Genomic DNA, 21,029 nt, shown 5'->3' on the forward strand with positions numbered 1-21,029 from the left:
TCACCAATCCTGAAGCTTGAACTCAGGGTCTAGGCTTTCTCAAGGCTAGCACTCTATCTCTTAAGCCACAGCACCACTTCCAGGTTTTTTCTATGTATGTGATATTAAGGAATTGAACTTGGGTCTTCGTGTATGCTAAGCAAGTACTCTACCACTAGGCCAAACTCCTGGCCTGCTAAACAGGTTTTTAACAGCATCTAAGGTCACAGTCCACCAAGGGCACAACTGACAACACAAAAGTTAATAGGGCTTTGGAAAAGAAAGTCTAAATTCCCACCTGGTTAGAAAAATGTTTCCCTCCATGGGTGAGTGCCTGGGCCTGGCCCCTCCCCTCCTGTCTGGGAGAGAAACACAGTCTCCTGTTCTTACCTGGCGATACCATTCTGGAACTCCTCGGTGGCTTGATAGTAGATGGTGATGGCCACCCGTGCATCTGTGTCAAAGGTGAACTCAACGTTGTAGTGGACCTTAGCTTTTCCAGCCTCCTCTCCGGGGGTCTTGATTTCCTCAGCACATCTAGAAACCAGAAAAGACTCAGCATTCTGGGGCAGCACACTGGGACTAGGACTTACCTTGCTCTTTAAAACAACACATGTGGGCTTCTTGCTGTGGTCATTAACATATATGTATATCTTCATTTTGAAAGATCACAGGGCCAGGTACTAGTGGCTCACATCTGTAATCCTAGCTACTCAGGAAGCTGAGATCTGAGGATGGTGGTTTGAAGCCAGCCCTGACAGAAAAGTCTGCGAGAGACTTCTTATCTCTATTTAACCACTTAAACACCAGGAGTGAGCTATGGCTCAAAGTGGTAAAGCATTAGCCTTGAGCAAAAGAGCTCAGGGACAGTGCCCAGGCTCTGAGTTAAAGTGTTACTATGTTATTAGTTATGTTATTAAGTTATAGTTATGCTAGATTTTTTTGTGTGTGCCAGTCCTGGGGCTTGAACTAAGGGTCTGAGCACTGTTCTTGGGCTTTCCTCAAGGAAAGCATTCTACCACTGGAGCCACAAGCACCACTTCTGACTTTTTCTGTGCATGTGATACCAAGGAATTGAACCGGGTATTCGTTTTTATTTTTTTTGCCAGTCCTGGGCCTTGAACTCAGGACCCAAGCATTATCCATGGGGCTTTCTCAGGGTTAGAGCTCTACCACTTGAGCCACAGTACCACTTCCAGCTGTTTTCTATGTATATGGTATCGAGGAATTGAACCTGGGTCTTGCATGCTAGGCAAGCACTCTACCACTAGGCCAAACTCCCAGCTAGGGGCATTATACTTGCTTAGGTCCCTTTGAGCCACATCTTCAACTCTTTCAGAAAATGTTTTAGTGGTTTTGCCAGAAGTTAATCTCAGACTGTAATCTGAGATTGTATTTGGTATGTCTCACCAAATACTTTGGATTATAGATACTCCCACCACTACCCAGCTTATTGGTTGAGATGGGATCTTGCTAATTTTACTTTATTTTTATTTATTTATTTATTTTTTGTCCAGGCTGGCCTCAAATTTTCATCCTCCTGATTTCCATCTCCTGATATTGCTGTGATTACAGGCATGAGCACTGCATCTAGCCTGGATTAATTTTTATATTTAACCAAGGTTATTAGTCACATAGTTTAAATAGTTTCCACCAGGCTTACTTAAAGAAACAACAACAACAACAACAACAACAACAAAAAACCCAGCAGGCCTTCTTCCTTCCTTTTCTTCCTCTTCAGAAGAGATCTATTCTGGCTGAGTACTTCACATTTAGCCACATTTTTAACCAGCATGCCAGGTTCACTGATATTTTTTTTTTTTGTGGGTCATGTGGCTTGAACTCTGGGCGTGGGCCTTGTCCCTGAGCTCTTCAGCTCAAGGCTACTGCCCTACTCCTTAAGCCACAATGTCATTTCTGATTCTGGGGCAGTCAATTGGAGATAAGAGTCTCACAGACTTTAGGGCCTGGGCTGGCTTTGAACCGAAAACCTCAGATCTCAGCCTCCTGAGTAGCTAGGATTATAGGATTATATATGCCCGGCAGTTCTTTAATTCTTGATGTTCAGTTTTAGGCATTATCTATTGGCCGCCTCTTGTAAAAATGAAGTATGTCTGTCTCTGTCTTCATGTGTCCATAGACGAGCTCTGCCATCCCTCAAATACAGGCTCCAGCAGTAAACTAGTGCAGTACTTTAGTGTCTGCACTTCCTTCAGTTTAGCTAGAATCACCTAATATTGTCCTGCAGTTGGTGCTTATCTTGCCCCTTTCAATTGCTGGTCTTCTACTACATATGACCCTGATTCTAAAGCTGACTCTGTCAGAAGCCCTGGAGATTTTGAAATGAAGCCCTGAGTTCAATTCCTTGGTACCACATACACAGAAAAAGCTAGAAATGGTGCTGTGGATAAAGTGGGAGATGTACCACATGATCCGCCCAGCTTCTTTCTTTCTTCTTCCTCCTCCTTCTCTCCTTCCTCCTTTCCTCCTCTTCCTCTTCTTCTTCTCTTTCTCTTTCTCTTTCTCCTCCTCCTCCTCCTCCTCCTCCTCCTCCTCCTCCTCCTCTTTCTTCTTCTCCTTCTTCTCCTTCTTCTTCTGGCTTCAATTCAGAGCCTGGACACTCTCCCTGAGATTTTTTTGCTCATGGCTAATGCTCTACCATTTTGAACCACATTTCCACGTCTCCACTTTTGGTAATCTGATGGTAAACTGAAGATAAGACTCTCATCGACTTTTTTGCCTGGGCTGGTTTTGAACCATGATCCTCAGATCTCAGCCTCCTGAGGAGCTAGGATTACTGACATGAGTCACTGGCACCCAGTTTTCTTCCTCTTTTTTGACATAGGTTCACACTGCATAGACCAGGCTATAGACCTCTAACCCTCTATCTTCCTCTCAAGTTCTGAGATTGTAGCTGTGAGCCATCATACCTTGCCTTGGGGTCCATTCTGGGGCCCACTGTCTTGCTCTGATCTGAATTGGAAAAGGCAACTGTCCAAGACTCTCTTGAAATCATTCTGAGCTTTCCTTTGCCTCCATCCTGTAGTTCATGATCCCTGCATGGACTAGCTTCTCAGGGCTGGGGCATGGCTCAAAGAGGACAGTGTCTATACCTAATAAGTACAAGCCCCAGAGCTACTTCTTCTCAAAAAAGGAAGCCATGGCCAAGCACTGGGGGCTCATGCCTGTAATCCTAGCTGCTACAAGGTTGAGACCTGAGGATTGGTGTTCAAAGCCAGCCCAGGTAAGAAAGGCTGTGAGACCCTTTATCTCCAATTAACCACTAGAAAACTGGAAGTGGCCTTGTGGTTCAAAGTGATAGAGTGCTAGACTTGAGCAAAGAGATTAGGGACAGGCCCAGGCCCCAAGTTCAAGCCTCAGCAATAACCAAAAACAAACAAACACACAAATAAATAAAATAGTAAAGCCAGCTACCAGTAACTGATACCTGTAATCCTAGATGGTCAGAAGGCAGATCATGATTCAAAGCCAGCCCAGGCATACAAATCTGTGAGACTCTTAATGTTTAATTAACTAGCAGAAAGCTAGAAATAAGCTGAGTGCTAGTACCTAGCTACTCAGGAGGCTGAGATCTTAGGATCACACTTCAAAGCCAGCCTGGGCAGAAAAGTCCCCATGAGACTCTTATCTCTAATGAACCACTCAAACAAAACAAAACAACCTGGAAGTGGAGCTGTGGCTCAAAGTGAAGGAGCACTAGCCTTGAGCAAAAGAGCTCAGGGACAGTGCCCAGGTCCTGAGTTCAAGCCCTACAACCAACAACAACAAAAAGCCAGAAGTAGACGTATCACCCAGGTCAAGGCCCAGTGCCCACATAAATAAGTAACGTAAGGACCTTGCATTCCAAATTCAAACAGTTCATTACTATACAATGAAGTATATAATACAATGAGGTATCTACAAAATAGGAGTAGCATTTACCAGCTCTAGGCAAGTGGAATACCTTCCTTTCCTCCCAAGCTAGTTCAGAGGCCTAATTTGTGCACCAGCAGTGATCTGGCAGCTGGTATTAAAGCCTAAGGCAGAGGCTCCTGGTCAGGCATAAGAGTCTCAAGAGAAGTCTGCTGCCCCAAAAGAAGGGCAGCTAGGACCAAGCCTAAGGCACTTACTTGACAAGTCTTAATGTGTCCTTACGGATGTTGACCAAGCTTCTCAGAGTCTTCACTGGTTCTTGGGGAGGTGGGGCAGCATAAGGAAACTGCCAGAAACAAAATAGGAAAAGAGCGTTTATACAGAGGGTCACTGTGCCTCTCTCACCAGATCACAGCTGTATGGCTGATGGAAGATCAGCCCTGTTAGTTGAAGCAGGAAGGGCTACTTTCTCAGTAGGTCAGGAAACAGAGGAAATGTGCTCATAGTCACAGCTAGTAGGAGAATGGGAATTTGATTTGCTGTCAACAGATTTATCCCCCTTCTTTTTTTTTCCAGTAATGGGTCTTGAACTCAGGGCCTGGGCACTCTCCCTGAGCTCTTTTGCTCAAGGCTAGCATGCTACCACTTTGAGCCACAGTTCCACTGCTGGTTTTCAGGTGGCTTATTGGAGACAAGAGTCTCATGGACTCATGCCCAGGCTGGATTTGTACAAAATCCACAGATCTCAGCCTCCTGAGTAGACAGGATTACAACCATGAGCCAATAGTGCCAGTCTGTTTAATTTTGTTTTTGCTTGTCCTGGGGTTTGAACTCATGGCCTGGTCACTGTCCCTGGGCTTTTTTGCTCAAGCTAGTGCTCTACTGCTTGAGTTACAGATTTACTTCTGGCTTTTTTTTTTTTGAGGGGGAGAAGGGAAGGTGTTGCTTACTTGGAGATTATAAGTCTCATAAACTTTCCTGCCCAGGTTGGTTTTGAACCACAATCCACACATCTCGGCCTCTTGAGTAGCTAGGATTTATGGGGGTGAGCCACTGGTGCAGTTGTTCCCCCGCCTTACTTCATGGAGCTTATTTGGGTCAATGTTTAAAACACAGAGAATTAAAACAAACAACTAAGAAAAGCAACTTCTAAGTGAAGTTGCAAAGAGCACAGGGCCTGCTTTCCAAGGGCCTCAGCAGCAGGGAGGCAAGCCTGTAAACCTCTTCCAAGGAGGGTGAGCTACCCTAGGAATTTAGGAACTACAAATAAAAGAGAACTCTGCCGAGTGTGCTGTGTGTACAGAGCTGACAGGGGCGGACAATTCAGGACGAATGTCCCTGGAGCTATCCATTAGTGTGGGAGCTGAGGGTACTTGGGGGTCTCAGAGGCCTGTGGTGGTCTTCCTATTATCACATGTTCTTTCTTTCCCACTTGGACTTCTATATTTGGAGTTCTGAGCTGATGATAATGAAAGGTTAAGGAAAGGGTAAACAATACAAATCTTCACTGGGAATGATTTAAAATGTTCCCATTATTTGGACAATACAATTTATTATTAGTATTACTATTATTATTATTGTGATATAGGGACTTGAACTCAGGCTCAAGCTTGCTAAACACACACATACTCTGCTGATGTGCCACGATTCCGGTGAGGAAAAGGCCCTAAGCTCAAACCCAGTATGGACAAAGATCAACAACCACAACAAAAACAAATTAAAAAATAATGGTATTTTTTAAAGTAGCTATTTCTACTGATGAAACATTATGTGTAGAAACAGAAAAGTTGAGAGATACAAAGAAGTACAAAATAGTCTCAACTTCACTACTCAGTGATACCAAAGTTACAGAATGTGTTTTTCCACAAAATAAAATCCCTCCCTCCCTCCCCCCTTCCTTCCCCTCTCCTGCCCCATCCAGTATTATCTGGTATTGTGCACATTTTCAATCTCTCTTCCATTTAGGACACACACAGTTGGATAGCATGTGGAGATAACTGCCTCTGCTACTTAATCAAGTCCGCATTATGCAGTGTTTTAAATTGGCTTTTGCTGATGCAGAGGCTGTGAATACCCTTGCCCCAGCATCCTGCAAGCTTGTTTCATTATTTCCTTGGGATACATTCCTAGAAGTGGAATTACTGGATCAAAGAGTAAGCATATTTTTAAGACTTTGGGAACCATTCTGCCAAGTTGTGGTGCCCAAGGCTGAGTCCAGCTCCTACCTGTGGCCTTTCTCAACTTGTCCCACCCACATCGGCCTCAGACTCTAGGAATTTAAAACAATTTACAAATAAGCTTAAGCAAAAAGTAATTAGGCAGGAAAATCCGACACAATGCTAGTCTGTTGTAAAGCCAAAATAAATGACTTTGGGATTTAAAAAAAAAAAAAAACAACCAACAACTTTTTTTCAGGAGTAGCAAAATTAATCACTTCACTTGTACAATTACTCAGGAGTTACCCAGAACTTCCACCTGACTTAGAAAAAAAGATATATATATATATATATATATATATTTAAATATGCTTTCTCCCCCTTTGCTCTTTCTCCTTTCCATCACTCAATAAAGAAAAGCAAAAGGAGAAAAAGCACTTTCTTCAGAATCTGACTCTGGACATGGGGAAAGATAGATGGTACTGCCTTTTAAAGACCCTGTTACACTTTATCTTCCCACCCCCTGTACATAAACATAAACAGAAAAATCTGTCTGAGGAACCTCATTGTCTCCACAGACTCCTACCAACCAGATAGTATCTTGTTGACCTTGTGTTTATGTGTTTATGCCCCACAGGCTACCTGTGATATCAGGGTGAGGTCTGAGGAGAGGTTCAAAATGGGAATGAGAAGACCCTGCCTTCATGGAGCTGTGTTGATAATGACATAGCCACGTGAATAACTACAGTGAGAGTGAGAGAAAAAGAGGGGGGGGCATGAAAAAGGCAGTGAAGCAATCTGGCTGAGGTAACCTGGGGGCCTTCAGGGAGGAAGTGATATGTGGTTTGGGGTCTTGAAGGAGAAATGAAATTTGTATTGATACTCTTGAAAAAAGGAACCTCTCACTACAGTGTAAAAGCAGAGGTTCACTTCCTCTACTTACAGCTCTGTGTAAAAGGAAAAGCAAATGACAGTTTCACTTGATCACTGCCCCTTCTTGTCCATGGCACTCCACACCAGAGAGCTTCCCTCAGCCCTCCCAGAACCTCTGCCTCCCTGCCTTCCATGCTGGGGTGAAGTCCAGAGCCTTGGCCATGCCAGACAAGCACTGTCATCGAGTTATTCCCCAGTGTGTGCCTCCTTAGTGAGGGTCTGTGTTTGTGCGTGCACGTGTATGTGTGTGTGCGTGCGCGTGCACGCCAGTCCAAGGGCTTAACCTCAGGGCCTGAGTGCTGTCCTTGAGCCTTTTTCACTCAAGGCTAGTTCTCTACCACTTGAGACACAGCTCTACTTCCAGCTTTTTTTTTGGGGGGGAAGGGTAGTTAACTGGAACTAAGAGTGCCTTCCTGTTCCTCAGACCGCATCCTAGGGCACATAAACTCTAGGCTTCTTAAGTGTATGCATCAGTGTCATTACGCACACTCTCATTCATTCCATTGAATGACCATGATCCACCTCCCAGTCAGATAATTCTTTTTTTCTTTGTTTGCACTATTGGGGGTTGAACTCAGGGCCCTGTACTTGCTAGGCTGGTGCTTTGCCACTTGAGTCACCTCCTAGCTCTTCTGCATTAGGTTATTTTTCAGATAGGATCTTATGTTTCCCAATATTCCCAGACCTATGCTTTCCACATGGCTTAGTTATTGAAACAGAGTTTTGGTAACCTTTCACCCAGGCTTGCCTCAAACTGTTATCCTCCTCACCTCTACCGTCTAAGCAGCTGAGATTATAGGCATGAGCCACTGTTAGTTGTTCCGATATAGTCTTATTTCCTGTTCTCAACAGGAAGTGACATATCTTCTCTCCCTCCAGACCTTAAGCTTTTGGAGGGCAGATTGACACAGATCTACACTGTGGTGAAGAAGGTGCGTATTAACAGTCCTAATGCACAGCTGAGGAACCTGAGCCTCAAAAGGCTCCTGCGATTATCTGAGGTCCAGGACTAAGGAGTAGCAGAAAGGCTATCAGAGTGCAGGTGTCCAAGGGCAGAAGCTACACTCTGATGTGCGGGGCCAGCACATTTGCTTGCACATCTGTTAGCTGCTCTCATGCAGGTGCCTGTAGAACCTGGGAGGGGACAGGGCTGCAAGTGGTGCCCAGCTGTGCATGGGTACAGAAGCCAGTCACAGCTCTGTGGACACACAAAGACACAAGGAATACATGTTCCTTTTAGATTCTCACAGATGCCCTCGAAGTGTCTTTCCACAGAGCAGAGCTGACTTGGAGCACAGCATGACAAAACCTTTCTTCTGGGAGAGCTAATAGAAACTGTGTACAACACAAATGTACATCAGAGCACAAGGAACTGGTAGCAGTCACAGTGATTTCTCACAGTGATTTCACACATTTCTGAGGAACAAAGCCACTTACTTGTTCACTAGGCATTCACTACCTCCTAAGCACCGAAAGAGGCCCAGGAGGCAGTGAAAGCACAGTAAGCCCCTTTAGTTCAAGCTTCAAAGGGGCCTGGTACCTTGTTATCTGATGCCCAGTGAACTAGGGTATAATAGTCTCCCAGGATTGGCCTGCCTGTATCTGAACTAAATAGGCCCACATCTGAGAATGATCTACATTCCGAACACCTCAAGCCAGGGACAAAAGCATAGCTGAAGTTCAGCCAGAAAGGCTGCTTCAAGTGAGTGCTGGGAGCCTGCAGGGCTTCTAGGTTCCTAGCTTCCTGTGTGTGTGCTTTGCATGAGCCCAGTGCCACCTGGTGCATAAAGCTGGAACTGCTGGTTTATACTCCCAGCTGACTACACATGTTATGAGCATGGTTACGTACACATGGAACCAGCAACCATATGTGACTTTAAAAACTTTCTTAAAAAATGTGATCACAGAACTGACTGTGGTGGCTCACTCCTGTAATCCTAGCTACTCAGGAGGCTGAGATCTGAGGATCAAGGTTCAAAGCCAGCCCGGGGAACAAAATGACCTGAGACTCTTTTTTTTTTTTTTTTTTTTTTTTTTTTTTTTTGCCAGTCCTGGACTTGAGCTCAGGGCCTGAGCACTGTCCTTGGACTTTCTCAAGGCTAGAACTCTACCACTTGAGCCTCAGCACCACTCCCAGCTTTTTCTATATGTGTGGTACCAAGGAATCGAACCCGGGTCTTCGTGCATGCTAGGCAAGCACTTTAACCACTAGGCCAAGTTCCTGGCCCCCGACCTGAGACTCTTATCTCCAATTATCTTCTAGAATACGGGAAGTGGGGCTTGGCTCAAGGGTAGGGCAGCAACCTTGAACTGAAGAGCTGAGGGACAATGCCCAGGCTCAGGGGTAGGGTGGTAGCCTGGAGCTGAAGAGCACAAGGATAGCACCCAGGCTGAGTTCAAGTCCCATGACTCACAAAAAAAAAGTGATCACAGTGCATGAAATAAGAACAATACTCCACTTCTAAATTATTAGGTAATTTCTAATGGTCTATATAAAAAACTAACCACTCATAAAAATAAATTATTACTTCCAATAAAAAGCTTTCTAACAGCACATAATTTTCTATCCTTTGGTATTTGAGTCATGCCAGATCATACTCACGTAGCATGTATAAGTGTGAACTAGCATATGACATCCCTATCAATTCTCAAAGATAGCATTGATGTTTCTGTTGTTTAGTGTATATGGTTTTATGGTTTCTTTCTCTTTATTTGGGACTACTTCATTTAATCCTAATGTTCTGGCCTTTCTTCAGTTAGTAGAAACCATTCTAATTTTTTTTTTATGCCAGTCCCGAGGCTTTACCTCAGGGCCTGGGAGCTGTCCCTTAACTTTTCCAGCTCAAGGCTGGTGCTCTCCCACTTGAGCCACAACTGTACTTCTGGCTTTGGAGTAGTTAATTTGTGCTAACAATCTCTTAAACATTCATGCCCTAGCTGACTTTGAACTTCAGTCCTCAGATCTGTCTCTTGAGTAACGAGAATTAAACAGGTACAAGCCACAGGTACCCGACTGAAACCATTACATGTTTTAAAAAGGTCCACCTTGGGATCTCATTATTTAAAATAAAACAAAAAAACTCTACACTGGGCAACTCTAGAAACAAGGACAAGTCTTAAGATGGAGCACTAAGGAAGTATGGGATGTTTGCTCTCACCGGCAGGGTGACAAGAGCTTGTGTGTGATAGCATCTGCTCTACTAACCTCTTAGTCTGAGATTCTCAAACTAAAAAGGAGCCAAAAATCATATGTGGGGGCTTAAAAAAAAAGCCCAGTTGGCTGGATGCTGGAGGCTCATGCCTGTAATCCTAGCTACTCAGAAGACTGAGATCTGGGGTCACTTCTTATCTACTTCTTGGGTGAAGCTGACCACTATTAAAAAGACCAGTATTTACAAAGCTGATAAGATGCAAGACTTTTTTTTTCATTCATAACAAAGATATGAAGGACATATCAACAAGGTATCACAAGAGGACCTTGAACAAAAGATATTTGGTGTTCAGACTTGGCCACCCAAGAAATCCATCCAAAAAAGCAGTATATTAATAGTTTGTAAGGTTCCCTGCTAGGAAGTTACTGGACCAATGTCATGGCTACATGAGGTCACAGTTATTGCTGATCCTTTCCAAAATATTTAATTAAGCAATTAAATTGAGCAACTGTCCAATTAAGCAATTCTGCCTGTTCACCTAAGATGCCAGGAAGAGTGTGGGAAAGCCAGATGCTGGTAGCTCACACCTATAATCCTTCCAGCCTAGGAAAGAAAGTGTGCTAGATTCCATCCCCAAAATAACCAGCAAAAGACAGAGCTGGAGGTGTGGCTCAAATAATAGAATGCCAGTCATGTAAGCTCCAGGCCCTGAGTTCAAACCCTAATACCACAAGGAATGAATTTGAGAGCAAACCATGAGTCCTAGAGCTGCTCAGATCTTGCTTAATGAGCACGGCACCCCCATTTTCTCTCTTCTACCCTCTTCTTCAGGCAGGGGTATGGCCTGAGATGCTCAGGACTATGTGACATCTTGTGCATCCACACTGTTGACAATCAAAATCCCTCCACTGCTAGGTCCCTGAGAGAGGCTCCTTTCTTCTCAGATCCAAACCTAACCCAGTTATACAGTGCTACCCTTCTGAAGCTGGGCTGCTTTAAGTTGTGAAGAATTCTGCCTATGTGCAGGTAGAGCTGAAGAGAGTAAGCAGCCCTTTAGTACACTCCAGCAATGGTAAATAACGACTAATGGTGGGAGCCACTCTGCCTAGACAAGCAACCCTTCCTCCATACTTCTCATCCTACTCCATCTGGCTAGGAGACTCGTCACCCAACTCACAAACAGGAATCCACTCTCAAGAAGGAGATTCTGAGCTGCCTTCTCTTATGTGAAGAATACGAGCAGAGAGAACTGTCAGTCGAATCAGGTGTTCAAAACAATTCAAAATCCCTGCACATAGCATCCAATGATGAAGTTCAGGTTATAGATGGAACATGGAAGCGATTAGCAACATAACTAATGATACAACAGAATGGTTATAACAACCTACATACTGCAGTAAAGTAATATAGTGCAGCAAAAAAAAAACCCCAAAAAAACAAAAGCTCTACAATATACATATTAGTAGATTAGTGGGGATAAAAGTCTCACAGACTTGGGGCTGAGAGTTTGGCTTAGTGGTAGAGTGCTTGCTAAGCATGCACGAAGACCCGGGTTCGATTCCTCAGTACCACATACATAGAGAAAAGCCAGAAGTGGTGCTGAGGCTCAAGTGATAGAGCTCTAGCTTTGAGAAAGCCCAAGGACAGTGCTCAGGCCCTGAGCTCAAGCCCAGTACTGGCAAAAAAAAAAAAAAAAAGAAAGTCTCACAGACTTTCCTGCCTGAGCTGGCTTTGAACCCCAATCCTCAGATCTCAGCTACCTGAGTAACCAGGATTATAGGTGTTAACCACTGGAACCCAGCTTCATTATGCATCTCTTTAAAAGCATAAAATGCCAAGTACACATCTATGATCTTAGCACTAACTCATGGAGGCAGAGGCAGCAGGATTTCAAGTTTTCAGGCAAATCTGGACTACACAGTGAGACCTTGTCTAAAAAAAATTAAGCAGCCACGTGCCTCCGTGTTTGGGTCCTGCGTCCTGTCTCCTGGCTGTTCTCCCATCAGCATGGCATCTTAATTCAGCTCCCTATCAGATCTGAATTGGCTTATTGATATTGTACCTGTTGTTTCTGTCATCTCTGGCCTAATTCCTGACTGTGTCTCTGGCCTGCTTCCTGACTGTATTGAGTGTGTTTTCTGGCTGCTGGCCTTTGAGATGAGACTCTGCCATGCAGTCACTGGCCTTTTAATAAAGATTCCAAGATTCAAAAATAATAAAATAAAAGAGAAGCTGGTCAAGCCTGTAATCCTAGCTACTCAGGAGGCTGAGATCTAAAGATTGCAGGTTAAAGCCAGCCAGGGCAGAAAAGTCTCCATGAGACTCTTTTCTCCAATTAACCACCCAAAGCCAGAAGTGGTTCTGTGGCTCAAGTGATAGAGCACTAGCCTTGAGCACAAAGAGGCTCAGAAACAGCCCGCAGGTCCTGAGCTCAAGCCCCACAACTGAGGGAAAAAGGAGAGGAAGGGAGGAAGAGGGAGGAAGGAGGGAGGAGGAAGGGGCAGAGAGGGAGGGAGAGGCAGAGAGAGAGAGAGAGAGAGAGAGAGAGAGAGAGAGAGAGAGAGAGAGAGAGAGAGAGAGAGAGAGAGCGCGCGCGCGCACAGAAAAGTAAACCAACTTTTTCTTTGAAATGCAACACCAGCAAGCACAGTTTCCAGTAAGATGGGGCATCCAATGACAACAGGAAGCAGAGGTGAGAGTTCAGAGTTGTGGTTTCACTATGTTTCAAAGAAACTTCGAGGAAATTCCTGCAACCCTGATGCTTTAATCGGCTGCATACCACACCAAACCAGATCAGTCAGGCTTTGGTAGCTTGTTCTAAGGCACTGAGGCTTTCTTGGGCAGTCCTTTTCTCCATGCTTCCAAGAGACGGCAGCAGAGCTTCCTCCCTTCCCTCTTTCTATGGGGGCTGTGTGTGCTGTGTGTGAGCTCATCTGCGGAGGGCACTGGAAGATCAAGCAAAACCCACATAGGAGCCATTTTCTGTACCACCCTGAGCCATAAGTGTCGCACGCCAAGATGCAGATGACATGGGGAATGGTGCTCTGATGACAAGATCTTCTGAAAAGCACAGCGTATGTTCCAGAGTAATGTGCCAGAATGCTGAGATCTGCCCCTCAGAATACACAACTGGCTTGTGGGGGAAAAAAAAGGAAAAGAAAATATAATATAGGCTTCTGCTGAGCGATTATTAAATTAAGGATTTGTAGAGGAATTCAGCCTAACTGGCATTTAATATTTCTCAAGCTAAGACCTAGTCCTGTCACTGAGCTGTGGCTAGACTAGAGAAAGAAGGTGAGATGACCTAATAACATGCGTGTGGCAGCAGAGGCTAGAAGACTAAGGATTCCCTCCCACTGGCTGGATATATAATGTGCTGGGAGGTGATTGAATGCTCTGGCATCAGTGTAAAATGGAATTCCCAGCCTCTGTCTGGCCTATAGGGTGTTTGAGATCATATAAAAATGTCCTGAAAGCTGGGTGCTGGTGGCTCACACCTGAAATCCTAACTACTCAGGAGACTGAGGATTGCAGTTTGAAGCCAGCCTGGACAGGAAAAGTCCTTGAGACTCTTGTCTCCAATTAACCACAAGTGGCACTGTGGCCCTGAGTTCAAGCCCCACAATCACCATCATCAACAAAGAATGCTCTGAAAAGGCATAGCATGCCGTGGAAACACTAGTTATCATTTGGACTAGCTTATCTTAAAGGAACCTACGAGTAATGCCATAGCGAATGCCTGTAGAACAGAATATACACATGAAAAATAAAAGCAACATAGTAAGGACCTCTTATCTATAAATCCCAAAGCACTTGGAGTAAAAACAATTAGGACACATTTACTTTGTTGGGACCCTGGAGAATTGCTGTAAATCTCTACTGGAATGCAGCCTTGTGGGACCCCTATAAATTCCTACCCCAGGGACCCACAGGCTGTGTGGGTTCTTGACTGACCATGGGAAAGGAGGGGGCTAATGAGAGCTAAGCAAGCTCTCCTTTTGTCTAAGACCCTGGTGTCTAACAAAAAAAGAAAATAAAGGCCTCATTAGAGACAGCTTCCGGGCCAGCCATCCTACAAGGAGACCAGACACACCAGCTCTACTTGAGACCCAAGCTCGGTGGCTTAGGCTGAGGCCACCACAGCTATGAACACTGAAGAGGACATGTCACAGACATTCCTGAGGCAATGTGGAAAGCAGGCCCTTCTACTAACCACCCCTCCTTTCTGTGTTCATTAACATATAATTATAAACAGTAAAACTCTTCTTTCTGGGTACAGTGCTATGAATTTTGATGGACAAATGGTGTAATTCCCATCTAAGATAAGGGACATTTGTGCCACCCATAATGTTGCCCTTATAGTCAACTCCTGAATACCCCAGGTCCTGAGGAATCATGCAGATGATTTCTGTTCCTTGCAGAGTGACAGTCACAGACTTTCTAATTCTTCTCTTTTTTTTTGGTGGGGGAAGAGGATGGGGACAAATTTATTACTGGACTCTCTTGCTAGGAAAGTACTCTATCACTTGAACCACACCCCTAGTCCTTTTTTTGATTTAGTTATTTTTCAGGTAGGGTCAAGTTATTTATGTTACAATCTTTCTATTTACAGCCTACTGCATAGCTGAGATCGTAGCCATGAATCACCATGTCTGGCTTACTGATTGAGGTGGGGACTCATTTACTGCCTGAGCCAGCCCAGTACCATGAACCAACCTCTTGATCTCTGCTTCCCTGGGATTTCAGGCATGAACTATGGTGCCTAGCCCAGTCTTCCCAGTTTGTAAGTAGAATATTCAAGGGCTTCATCTAAGCTCTGCAGAATACTATATACCCACCAGCCACGAGTAGAATAGCAGTGGTGGCCAGTATGTATTGTGTGGGAGGGACAGTGAATTCTCTACAGACCCGGATCATTCTTCAGGCACCAAGGAAGGCTCCTGGAAGCAGATACATTTAGTGAGATGTGTGGCAGTTAACTGAAATCCAAAGATAAAGAACTCTTAATTTACATAATTCCTACAGGGGCCGGGAACATAGCCTAGTGGTAGAGTACTTGCCTAGCATGCACAAAGCCCTGGGTTTGATTCCTCTGTATCATACATGGGAAAAAGCCAGAATTGGCTCTGTGGCTCAAAGTAGTAGAATGCTAGTCTTGAGAAAGCCCAAGGACAGTGCCCAGACCCTGAATTCAAGCCCCAGGACTGGCAAAAATAAATAAATAGGGGTTTTTTTTTGCATTTTTTATTGTAATTAGTAAAAGGGTTACATGATATTTGCCAGATACAAGGTGCATTAATTCACATACATTGATACCCTTTCACATGTCTTGGTACCCATTTCCCTCCCCCCCCCACGCTCCCCACCCGTCTTGGTTTTCCCCCCTAAATAAATAGTTCTTATAGACATGGCCTGGATCCACTTCTGTGACTGCATACCAGAGTGCCTTCCATTTTAGATGAACTTTGGCAATAAAAGAAAATACTGATGGGCTGGGAATGTGGCTTAGTAATAGAGTATGTGCCTAGCATTCATGAAACTCGGTTTGATTCCTTAGTACCATATAAACAGAAAAAGCCAGAAATGGTGCTATGGCTAGAATGTTAGCCTTGAGCAAAAGAGGCTTAGGGACAGTGCCTAGGCCCTGAGTTCCAGCCCCAGGACCAAAAAAGAAAGTACTGATTGCTATAGCTGGAATATGGACTAATAAGAGAATTCTCTTAGCCAGGCACAGTGGCTCACGCCTGTAATCCTAGCTACTCAGGTGGCTGAGTTCTAAGGATCACGGAGCCAGCCCAATACTTATCTCCACTTAACCACTAGAAAACCAGATGTGGCGCTGTGGCTCAAGGGGTAAGGTGGTAGCCTTGAGCTGAAGAGCTCAGAGACAAGGCCTGGGTGGTAGCCTTGAGCTGGAGAGCTCAGGGTCAGAACCCAGGCCCAGAGTTCAAGCCCCATGATTGATGCACGCGCATGTACATGCACATACACACCCACACCCACACCCTCCCCACACACACCCCAGCTCTAGTTCTTCTAGTATCTTCTGGGCCAGGGTGGTCTTCACTGAACACTTCATCACTGTGATTCCCAGAGGTCTTCAGTCCTGCTCCTCTGTAGAGGTACCATGGCAAAGACTTTCAGAAGCTCCAGTCACCACTTAAAGCTCATGTGCATGATGATAGGATGGTCATGTTGCTGTGTGACTGACAGATGCCTTCCTCAAATCTTGCTATGACCTCAGCTCATTACTCAGAGAGGGAGAAGAGAGAAGCAGAGAGGAAGAGCAAGAGCAGGAGCAGCAGCAGCCTGATATGGTGGCACAGGCCTGTAACCCCAGCACTTGGGACGCTGAAGTGGGAGGATCTCAAGTCCGCAGGCAATCTGTCTAGACTATAACTAGACCCTGCCTAAAAGAGAACAAAACAAAAAACCTGCACTTACAACCTAGTGTGAGGATGGGCTGAGGGGAGTTCAGTAGTGGATCACATGCCTAGCATGCATGAAGCTCTGGTTCAAACCCCACCACTGCAAAAACAAAGACTAGAGCAGATTATCTCACAGAGCTGGCAGGTACAGAAATAACAGACTTTGGAAATGGTGGCCAGCTGGCTATCATTACTCCAGGCTGGTTGCCATCCAGCAGCCCACAGGCACCTTCCAAGCACTTCACTCCTCCAAAGTCAGAACCATCCCCACGTGTAAACTGAGAGCCCAGTGTAAATCACACCAAGCTAACCGAGCATTTCATGGCAGGATATAAATAAAACTGGAAATTGCGACCATCATGCTCTTCACCTGTCTTTCTGAACATACACAGACTCAAGTTTCTTTAGATCTGACCCCGAAGACTTGATTAAAAAAAAAAAAAGGTGCGGTAAAAAAAGGTGCGGTGATGAAGCTGGCACGGTAACTCATGCCTGTAATCCTGGCTACCTATGAGGCTAAGATCTGAGAACTGCAGTTCAAAGTTAGGAAAAGTCTACAAAAGGCCTGAGTTTGGCCTAGTGGTAGAGTGCTTGCCTAGCATGCACAAAGACCTGGGTTCGAGGTAACACATACACAGAAAAGGCCTGAAGTGGTTCTGTGGCTCAAGTGGTAGAGTAGTAGCCTTGAGAAAGCCCAAGAACAGTGCTCAGGCCCTGAGTTCAAGCCTCAGAACTGGCAAAATAAAAAAAAAAAAAAAAGAAAAATCCATGAGACTCTTATCTCCACTAAATTATAAAAAGAAAGAAAGAAAGATAAAAGCTGGAAGTGATACTGTGGCTCAAATGCTACAGCTAGTCTTGAGGAAAGCTCAGAGACAGCATCCAGGCCCTGAGTTCAAGCCACACACACACACACACACACACACACATACACACACACACACACACACACACACACACACACACACACACACACTTGCTGTGATGGATTATCCTAAGTGACAGATCTGTCACTTCTGGTGGGATGATCTGCTTTCTAGTCTGCTCAACTGGACACCACAAATCCTAGGAGCCAGGAAGTCTATGGCTTTAATATGACAATTCATTTCAGCCTGTTTCTCTGCCCATCCTCTCTTGTTGTGGGCTGCTAGATGGCTTTAAAAGGCTGTCCTCTCTGCTCTGTAACCTGATGCCCACTTGCTGATACCCAGCCCTGTCACTTGAGAGTGGAAGTCAGTTCCTCAGAACTCAAACTTCATGTCAACCCTCAGATGGGGCCCATCCCTAAGCAAGCATGAAGAGCAGTCACAGCAAAACCCAGAGGTCAGCTGGGCAGATGGAATTACACCCCGCATACCCATTCTCCCAGGGATGCTTGCTCAGGATGGCTGTACTCCACCTGGTCCTTCTACTTTTAGATCTCTACTCAAAGCCACAACCAGATGGAGTCACACACAGGATGCAGCAGAGATCTAGAATACACCTGACTTTATCTCAGAAGGGGCATGGTGGCTGAAGCTCTGGGGCTAGATTGCCCTGTTCAAGACCTCCATCCCTAACAGGCTATATAGTTGTGATGTAAACTCCCTGGGATGTGTATACTTCACCTGTGAAACTATGGCCTCCTGTAGGCTGTGAGGTCAAAATGAGGTAACATATATGAAGCACATAGGACAGCCAAGTCTGGCAAATTACGAAGTGTTCAGAAACTGTCAGCCATTATTACAGTTAAATGACATGTGGAGCAGCATGCTACATTTGTCCTGTATATTTCTATATTTTTGGGGGGGGTGGTCATGGTGCTTGAACTCTAGGCCTGGGCACTGTTCCTGAGCTCTTCAGCTCAAGGTTACCACCCTACCCCTCGAGCCACAGTGCCACTTCTGGTTTTCTAGTGGTTAATTGAGGAGTCTCATGTACTTTAGTGCCCAGGCTGACTTTGAACCATAATCCTCAGATCTCAGCCTCCTGAGTAGCTAGGATTACAGGTGTGAGCCACCTCTCCAGGTCATACCCAGTTTTTATTGACTGAGATGGGATCTCCCAAACTTTTTGCCCAAGCTGGTTTCAAACCAAGATCCTCCGGCTCTCCTTCCCAATTAGCTAGGATTACAGGCTTGAACCACCATGACTGGACCTTTTTTTTGGTCTTATTCATTTATCAATACTATTTGCAACTCGTGTTTGAACCCTGAGACACATACACTGCTACTGCCTGAGCCACACCTGCAGCCCTTGCTTGTTTGTTTGCCAGTCCTAGGGCTTGAACTCAGGACCTGGGCACTGTCTTTGGACACTTTTTGCTCAAGGCTAGTTGTTCTTCCACTTGAGGCATAGCACCACTTGCAGCTTTTTCTTAGTATGTGGTTCCAGGGAATCAAACCCAGGGCTTTCTGTATGCTAGGCGAGCACTCTATCACTAAGCTATGCTCCCGGCCCAAATGTTTGTTTTTGTAAAAAAAATAAATAAATAAAAATGTTTTAAAGCCAGGCATGGTGGCTCACACCTGTAATCCTAGCTACTCAGGAGGCTGAGATCTAAGGATCAAGGTTCAAAGCCAGCTCAGGCACAAAAGGACCTGAGACTCCTCCTATCTTCAATTAACCTCTAGAAAATGGGAAGTGGGGCTTGGCTCAAGGGTAGGGCAGTAGCCTTGAGTTGAAGAGCTCAGGGACAGTGCTCAGGCTGAGTTCAAGCTACATGACCCACACATACAAAAAAATTATTCTATGCAATGTACTTAATGACCGCTACATAACAACAAAACACCAATGTTCAAACTCCTGAGAAGAGCTCCAGTTTAAGGTCAAGGCTGCTACCTAGTAATTAAGGAAACACCCAGCCACTCACAGGCCTCCACAGAGGCATAAACACAGTGACTCAACTTTGGGAAAGTCTGCCAGCCAGCATAAACCTCTAAATGATCCTAAAGAAGCATTTGCTTATTTTTAAATCATCTTTACAGCCAAAAAAAAGGCCAATTTAAAAAATAAATATAGAAACTCTTCTGGTATCAGAGGAAAGAAACAGACACAAATGCCAAGTCCATGTAACAAGAAAGGACCTTTTCTTTTTTTTTCTTTTTTTTTTTTTTGTTCTTCATTGTTTTTTCCCAAGGTAACCTTTATTTAGCAAAGTTGTCATGTGTTGCTAATTATTCATTTAAAATATGATTATATATAGCAAACTTGTAGTATGGGAGGCTTCCTATTTTATCCAGGATGCCCATATGTGACAAATATAAAAATAAAAGTATCAGTGATAACTTCTTCAGGACGGACCTTTTTCTAAGCAGTAGCTAATTCTTACCTGACCTATCAGAAATAACAAAGATTCTTCTCCAAGATTAAGGAAGCAGAAACAAGGTCCAAGAGTAGGAAAATGGTAAGTCTTGGACTTCATATTTTCCCTTCTTTTTCCCATCCTACCCTTACTCCCTCCCTTCCTTCATTTTGAGACTGGGCCTTGGCTTTGTAGCACAGGCTGACTTCAAAAGTTCAATATTAGACTCTGTTAGAAGAAAACTATGATAAACCAACATCAACAAAGAATTTTTAAAATCAAAGCCCAATAGAAGATCATTGGGCTGGGAGCATGGCCTAAAGATATAGTGCTTGCCTAGCATGCACGAAGCCTTGGGTTCGATTCCTCAGTACCACATACACAGAAAAAGCCAGAAGTGGGGGGGGGGCGGAGCCAGAAGTGGGGCTGTGCCTGGAGTGATAGAGTGCTAGCCTTGAGAAAGCTCAAGGGCAGTGCCCAGGTCCTGAGTTCAAGCTCCCCCCAAAAAATCATCATTAAAGTAGCACTGGTGGCTCACTTATAATCCTAGCTATTCAGGAGACCGAGATCTGAGGACTGAGGCTCAAGCTGTCTAGGGCAGACAAATCCTGGAGGCTATCTCCTATTAACCAGAAAAAAGCAGGCAGTTGAACAGCAGCGGGTTGGGGAGGGGAGTGGAAGGAAGCCTAGTATAGTGAGGACTTAGGAAGAAAGAGACAAAGATGGGGATGACAATGATCACAAGCAGCCTGGTTTTCCTAAAAAAAAAAAAACCATGACTCCAGCTCCTGTACCTGCCTAAAAAAAATCACAAATGCTCCCATGGAAAGGAGGAAAAACCTCTCAAAATATTGGAGGCCTGACCAACTTTGCAATCCTGTTTTACCATCAGGCCAGACCAGTTTCCTTATCTGTTCCAGGGAGGAGCAAACATGCTCATTTCAGCTCTGTATCTATAGCACCCATCACAGTACCTGGCACATAGCAGTTGCTCAGTAAATGTCTGCTGATTCAAAGCATGCTTTGGGGCCTGTACTGTCTCCTCTTTTCCTACCCACCCTGTCATCCCAGCCAATCTTTATTGCCCAACTCTACCCCCCTTGTCTGTCCTCTCTGCACCAAATCCATTATCTACCTCACCCTCAATTCATATAGTTCATTCAGTTGCCTCAGCTCTTCATGTGTCCAGCATTTTCTGATGACATGCTTTGTCAGCCCCCCTAGC

At 44.8% G+C, this 21,029-nt stretch overlaps 1 protein-coding gene and 1 non-coding gene across 4 annotated transcripts in view; one reads left to right on the forward strand and one right to left on the reverse strand.

Annotated features, from left to right (window-relative positions):
* Rnf157 (ring finger protein 157) overlaps nucleotides 1-21,029 on the reverse strand; it is a 57,406-nt gene that overhangs the window by 22,145 nt on the left and 14,232 nt on the right. For all 3 annotated transcript variants that reach the window (XM_090350351.1, XM_090350353.1, XM_090350352.1), the window contains exons 3-4: nucleotides 4,110-4,198; nucleotides 370-516 (exon numbers count right to left, since the gene is read on the reverse strand). In XM_090350351.1, coding sequence (XP_090206477.1) covers nucleotides 370-516; nucleotides 4,110-4,198 — 236 coding nt within the window. The remainder of the gene's footprint in view (nucleotides 1-369; nucleotides 517-4,109; nucleotides 4,199-21,029) is intronic.
* Nucleotides 16,249-16,352, forward strand: LOC150051431 (small nucleolar RNA U13). The gene has a single exon (XR_016538507.1). It is a non-coding gene; the product is annotated as a small nucleolar RNA U13 (small nucleolar RNA).

The sequence above is a fragment of the Megascapheus bottae genome, chromosome 17 (assembly GCF_031878675.1).
Source record: "Megascapheus bottae isolate mThoBot1 chromosome 17, mThoBot2.hap1, whole genome shotgun sequence".
Classification (NCBI taxonomy): domain Eukaryota; kingdom Metazoa; phylum Chordata; class Mammalia; order Rodentia; family Geomyidae; genus Megascapheus; species Megascapheus bottae.